We start from the raw sequence: 6389 nt of genomic DNA on the forward strand, positions 1-6389 counted from the left end.
TTTGATCACACACATATAAGGTATCTATCTTACAATCATAAGACCAAACATCTCATATGTTGTGAGTACTATAAGCCAATTTATGGAGACATCAAGGCAATTGCATTGGATAGCAATTGAGAGGATTCTCAAGTATATCAAAGAGACATTAGATCATGATTTCTTGTATGAATCTAACTCTCATATGATGCTACTTGCATATATAGATGCTAATTGGGTTGTAAGCATTGAAGATAGAAGGTTTACATCATGCTATTGTTGCTTACTTGAGGAGTGCTATTATTGGTTGGTCTAGCAAGAAGCAACACACATTCACTCTTTCATCTGTAAAGGCTAAATATAAAGGAGAAGCCAATGTCACTTGTGAAATGTGATTGAAAATAATACTTGAAGACACAAGTAGTGACATCCCAAATCCCATAGAGAACTTTTGTGATAACCTCTCTAGCATCTACTTAGCTAACAACCCAGTTCTACATGCTAGAACCATGCAAATAGAGATTAATTACCAATTTACCAAGGACAAGGTTCTTGAATGTGAAGTCACACTTAGGAATAGATAGCCTAGGTCACTTCCCTAGCTTGTTGCTATTGATCTTGTGGTCCTTTGGTCCATCTATTGTAGTTTCTCATCCATTGGTCTCTTGATCCATTATCCCATACCTATTGATCCCTTGCTTATTTTGTCTATCTATTAGGTTTGTCATCCATTGGTCTCTTGGTCTATCATGCTACCAGATGGTATGTTTGTCTTTTGTTCTTGTTTGCCATCTTTTGGTCTATTGGTCTACATATATTTGGTTTGTCATCCAATGACATGTTTACCTATCATCTTATTGCAATCAGTGGCTTTTTTTTGTTGCCCCTTCAAGATTTTTATGTACAACTAACTTTTAAAAAATATAATTAAGCTTTGTCAGAATGTGATCAGTCTTCAATGAAAGTAATTTGTGGACTTTGATGTGTTTCAACTTCATGGCAATGGAATGTGACTTTGCGGAAATTTAATGGGACTTTATGGAAATGGAAACTAATTTGTGGAATTTTATTTGTTTTGATTTCATTGAAATTACTTTGGTGTGATTTAGCTTTGTAAAAATGTAATGTGATTTTGTAGAAATCTTATGTGACTTCATGGACATATAATGTGACTTTGGTGAAATCCAAATTTACCCAAAAAGCGTTAAACTTTAGGAAAATCCAACATTTTCAAATAGTAGTTCAACTTTATGAAATGACATAAGTTCATTTTGAGAATAGTAATACTTGATAGAACAATGCATTTGCTAATAGTGAAAACCCGTCACAACTAGTTGCAAATCCCCTGCCTCTAGGTACTACTCAAATGGTCTATGTGACTCGACATGAATTCTTGAGGCCCTGTTACTAGTGCAAGGGCGGAAAGTTGGAGGAAAATAAGACGCATCCTTACGGATTACGAGAATTGTCCTAGGGACGAGATTTGTATCTTAGTTGAAATTTTAATATAAAGTTTACTTTCAAGAAATTTGTCTGAATTGTTTTTGTGTCAGTGTATAAAATTATGTAAAGGAACATGTGACTTACGGACTAATTAAGGAAGCTACTTTTATGGATTACCACTAATGTTCCATTAGGTATATAAAAGACGAAAGCTATCAAGGGAAGAGAGTGGGTCTTGTCTTATGACAGGGTGGTCCCAGAGAACTGGGAGGCTTCTCAACATTCAAATCACGATGATGTATTGACCCTAGATAAGCGATGCATCCCTCTCGTTTCCCATTCTCTTTGAATCAAGTACGGCATGAGTCCGTTTTGATCCAGATGCTCTTCACAAAGGAGATTGTCTACGCTAGAAGGCTGTGGAATGACTTAACCATAAGAAACCCAGTAAGATTCAAGTCGATCCTAACATGGTTGGCCAATACATTCCGTTGTAGAGTAGACTCAAAAGTCGCTAGCCAACAAATCCTGTGACATTCTGTGGGAGTGCTTGGCAACGTCTTTTAGATCCAGAACTACTACAACGTGTCAAGAACCGAACACGTTACACCTCCGCCGCAACGAGTGTCCATTCGCCGCCATTGCCCATATTAGTGACCACCATCATTGGAGAGTGTGTGTACGTGCGCGCGCGCATGTGCTCCGAGTCTCTCCAACAAAGCAACATCACACACACACACACACAAAGAGTTGATGTTGAATTATAAAATATCATTGGAATTATATGCTTATATAGGTACCGACCACATTAGGGATATGAATGCAAAAATGGTCATCCAAGTACACAATTGTCAACTTATGTTGAGCTTAGCATCTCATCAGACCATCTTCCATCATAGTCAGATTACGTACTAGAAATCATTAATCTTTTCATTCATGAGTTTCTTGTCAAAATATGGTTTTGTGAGAAGAGCTTTGAGTTGAAGAGTCCTTCATATTTGTATTAAAATTAAAATTGTACAATCTGGGTTAACTTTGGCAAATTGGGGTTACACTTTGATAATGAAAATCTCAAAGATGAAATTTTGTAATATTAATAAGATCTTCCCTTATTTTACTTTGAATAAGAAAGTGAATGCTACAAACTTATGTTCTTCTTGCAAGATTATTTATATCGAAGAGAGAAGTGAACTTAATAAAATAGAGAATAGGATTATACATTATATTTATGAATACATAGCTCAATCATAAGAATAGTGAAGGGATAATTGGAATTGTTAGCATATTGTAGCAACCTTAAACCAATTGCTGTGAGGTGGGCAAGGGGGTTATAGAAGTCACTCACAAATATGTAAATAAATCATATGGATTCAAAAGAGAAAATTATTTAAATACTATTTTTTACATATAAAAAGATCCTATATAAAAGGTGTATTTATATATTCAATAAAAAAGGATGTGTTTTATTTAGAATTGTTATTAGGGTGCATGCTTTGTAGCTTAGTTATAACGTTGCTACTACCTTTGGATGGTCTTTGCTTTCTCTTCGTTTTATGTGGAGGCCCTCATTTCTTCCTTTGCTCTTGCCAAGGCAGCCTTCATCGCTTCCTCCCTGTTTCCGAAGGCGGCTTTTGACTCCGCTGCGACGAACGCCTCGGTTTCTCTGTAGAGAGGATAGAGACGATGATCGGGTGTGATGGCGTCGATGATTTTTACAGGGTACTGGTCGATGCGATCCAGCCAAGGGTTGCACTCATGCTTGGGTTGGAGATTCCCCAGCACCTTCCAAACAACACTGTTGCACTTGAAGCCGGAGCCGAGGCCGAGCTGCCAGATGCAGTCGCCTGGTTTGAGGCGGTCTTTGGCTTCGAGGTAGCCGAGGATGTACCAGATGCCACTGATGGAGGTGTTACCTGTTGACAGCATGAAGAGTATCCGTAGGCAAAGGAAATCAGACTCCAGGGCGAGAGGAGTAAGCCCGAGGGTGCTGCTATTTGACAAGAGAGAGAGACTGACGTAGGGAAAACAAACAATGGAAGAGAGAGCATAGTTACCGAAGCGATGGAGGGTCATTTTGGAGGGCTCAAGATCATACTCGGAGAGGCCGAGCTTCTTGCCAATGCCATCGATGATGGTGCGGCCGCCGGGGTGGATGCAGAAGTGCGAGAAGGCCTTGTGGAAATCCAGGATGTAGGGCTGGCCGTTGGTGCGACACGCGGCGAGGGCGGCCCTGAGGAGCTCGCGGAGAGGCATGGTGGGCGGCAGAAGGCGGGCAATGTTGAGGCGCAGGGCGTGGCCGGCCACATCGAGCAGGTTCCTGGAGAGGGCCACCCCGCGCAGGCCGTCGGCGTCCTCGCGGCTGAAGATGGAGCCGTAGGCGTCGTCGGAGGCGGCGGTGGTCGTGCGGACGGAGGTGATCAGCCGCATCTTGGCGCGCCGCCGGTCGCTGGTCCGGCCCGACAGCAGCAGAGCGATGCCGCCGCAGCGGAAGAGGCAGTTTGTTACCAGCATGGACTCCTCGTTGCCGCCGTACCAGTTCGGGCTGAGGCACTCGGTGCCAGCCACCACGATGTACATCCCCGGGTACACCCGCAGGAGATCCACCCCCAGGTTCATCGCCAGCATGCTGGCGGAGCATCCCATGCCGGACAGATTGAACGTCTTCACGTCCGCCCGCATCTTGTAGTGATTGACCAGGATGGAGCACAGAGACGGGGTCGGGTAGAACATGGAGCATGTGACGATGAGGCAGTCGATCTGGTCGGCCCGCCGGCCTGTCCGACGCAGCAGCGAGTCGATGGCGCCGGTCAGGATGTCGATCGCCTCCTCGTGCGCGTCCGCCAGTGTCGCGCTCTTCCTTGACGTGGCGACAGCGTCCTGGAAGAAGCACTTGGGGCCATAGGTCTCCTCGCCGATGCCCGAACGCATCAGCATCTTGAGCTGGAAGAGCAAGCTCTTGGACGTGAACCGCCCCTCGCGCCGCGCCATCTCCGCGCAGTGCAGCGCGCTTATCTTCTGCGCGTCCAGAGGCTTGGCCAGCCCGTAGTCCACCAGATAGCACACCCTCCCCCGCCTCTTCGCCGCCGCCATCCATAACCACAGTATCATCGCCGCAGCCCCGGTTCCCGCCAGCGCCAGCCCCTCCCCCTGCCTCCCCAATCGAGCCGCCACCTCGCAGCTTCCCGCCGCCATGCACCCCACCAGCACCGGCACCACCACGTACCCCGCATACTCCAGAACGAACAGCTTTGCTACCTCCATGCTTTCGTAGCCCGCATCCGAGGCGAGGAAGCCCGGCAGCCCCACCAGAACGGCCAGCAGCGACCTCTTCTTCTTCGTCGCTGTGCTCCCCCTGACGTTCATGGCCATCGCCTTCGTCGGCCGGACACCATCATAAGGGCGAGAATCTTCCATGCTGGATCGGAGCTGCAGGACCCGTCCACCACTTTTGCTGTATCTCGTTATACTAGCCATTCACATTTATAGAAAGAAAGCTTAGTCCGTTAATGAAGGTTGGCGCAGAATCAATGGCGATAGACAAAAAAATTTCAACGCTTTGTAAAGGCTGGGTTCAGATGGGCGGTGCCACGATAGAGATATATCAAAGATATCAAAAGGAGGCGACTAGGATAATTGTGACAGGCAGAAACATCCGCTTTGAAGACTGCAGAAAAAGAGAGTGCTAAGGTTGGGGAGTAGCCTAACCCAAAGCGCCAGCTTGAAGCCATAGATAAGGTCAAGGAGTGGGTGAGAGAGACGGCGCGGGCGGCGGGGGGGGGGGGCGGGGGGGGGGGGGGGGGGGGGGGGGGGGGGGGGAGAGGGGAGGGGGGTAGGATAATTGTGACTAGGTGCTCCGCACTTAGTCTCAGCCCTGGCCTCAGCCCGGCGCTACGCGCCAGCTTTCTCCCGGCGTTTCGTGTCGAAATGTGAAGCACAAATGTTTTAATTTGTTCACACATTCTTCAACTTAGTAATGAATCAAATAGTCTTGCAATCTTTAAACTTCATTATAAAATCTAACAATTCAATACAATAAGATTGATTATCTCAACCATAATAATTGGAAAAAATAATTGAAGCAAAAGTGATTTTTAAATATCACTGAAAGAATTCCAACTATAACAACATGTAAATGGAAAAGAAAGTATATAATGTTTTAAAAAAGATAGTCGTACTGTCGAAAATCAACTATCGAAAAGAAAGCTTTCTCTTCTTAGATGAATTATCCACAATGGATCTAGCATGGGGAACATGTGTGGGCGAAGCTGTGATACACCCCGCCCCAAATTATGCTGCAACATCTAAAAATTAAAAAAAAAGACTTTAGAAATAACAATATTAAATTTATAAAGCAAAATATTAATGAAAATGGTGAGTAAGTATTACCTGGGAACGTGATATGATTGGCTCTAACATTAGTAGAGCAGTTGGCAGAATTTGGATGAAACTAATGCAAAGTTACAAAACATGATAAATCTTGAAACTCCCATTTACTCCAGTCATTCAGTATGTGTCTAGTGTGGGACCGAGATATGAAGTACTCAACATCTGTTTGTCCAACATAGTAGCATTGGATCCATCCAAAATATAAAATTTCTACAGATAAAGGAGTGTTTCCATTAGTAAATCCATCATTGGGTAATCTTTCGACTACCCTAGCCAAAGTTTTATGGATAATATCATCCGTAGCAATAGTTCGCAATGCTTCTTAAAGTCTCATTTGATAAGGAGAGGTACGATAATATTCGAACACTGTTTGGGCTATCTATTAATATAATTTAAAAAACATAAAAATTAGTATTATTGATCAAATTTTAAAAAAGAAAAAAAATGAGTTTACAATATTGAAATTAGAAGACTAATTTAGAAGAGAAAAAGAGTTTATAATGCATATTGTATAAATATTGTATGAAAAAACTTTATACATGATAATTTCTCAAAACTTACTTTTGTATAAATACAAATAA

The 6389-nt window shown here is 43.7% G+C and overlaps 1 protein-coding gene across 1 annotated transcript; it reads right to left on the reverse strand.

Moving 5' to 3' along the window:
* Positions 1-2480: 2480 nt before the first annotated feature.
* LOC148033142 (3-ketoacyl-CoA synthase 13-like) lies at positions 2481-4879 on the reverse strand. Its single transcript, XM_087682222.1, has 2 exons — positions 3477-4879; positions 2481-3335 (listed from the first exon to the last, which is right to left on the reverse strand). The coding sequence occupies exons 1-2, from the start codon at positions 4834-4836 to the stop codon at positions 2974-2976; spliced, it is 1722 nt and encodes a 573-aa protein (XP_087538348.1). The 5' UTR covers positions 4837-4879; the 3' UTR covers positions 2481-2973.
* Between the last annotated feature and the right edge of the window lie 1510 nt (positions 4880-6389).

Source organism: Lygodium microphyllum, chromosome 7 (assembly GCF_053477565.2).
Source record: "Lygodium microphyllum isolate KBCC chromosome 7, Lygodium_microphyllum_v1.1.10, whole genome shotgun sequence".
Taxonomy (NCBI): Eukaryota; Viridiplantae; Streptophyta; class Polypodiopsida; order Schizaeales; family Lygodiaceae; genus Lygodium; species Lygodium microphyllum.

Bases quoted from the DNA above. Each gene is read 5' to 3' on its own strand.
- LOC148033142 (XM_087682222.1), bottom strand. From the start codon at position 4,836: ATGGAAGATTCTCGCCCTTATGATGGTGTCCGGCCGACGAAGGCGATG. The intron at 3,336-3,476 runs GTAACTATGCTC...TGCTGTCAACAG, and splicing joins AATGACCCTCCATCGCTTCG to GTAACACCTCCATCAGTGGC.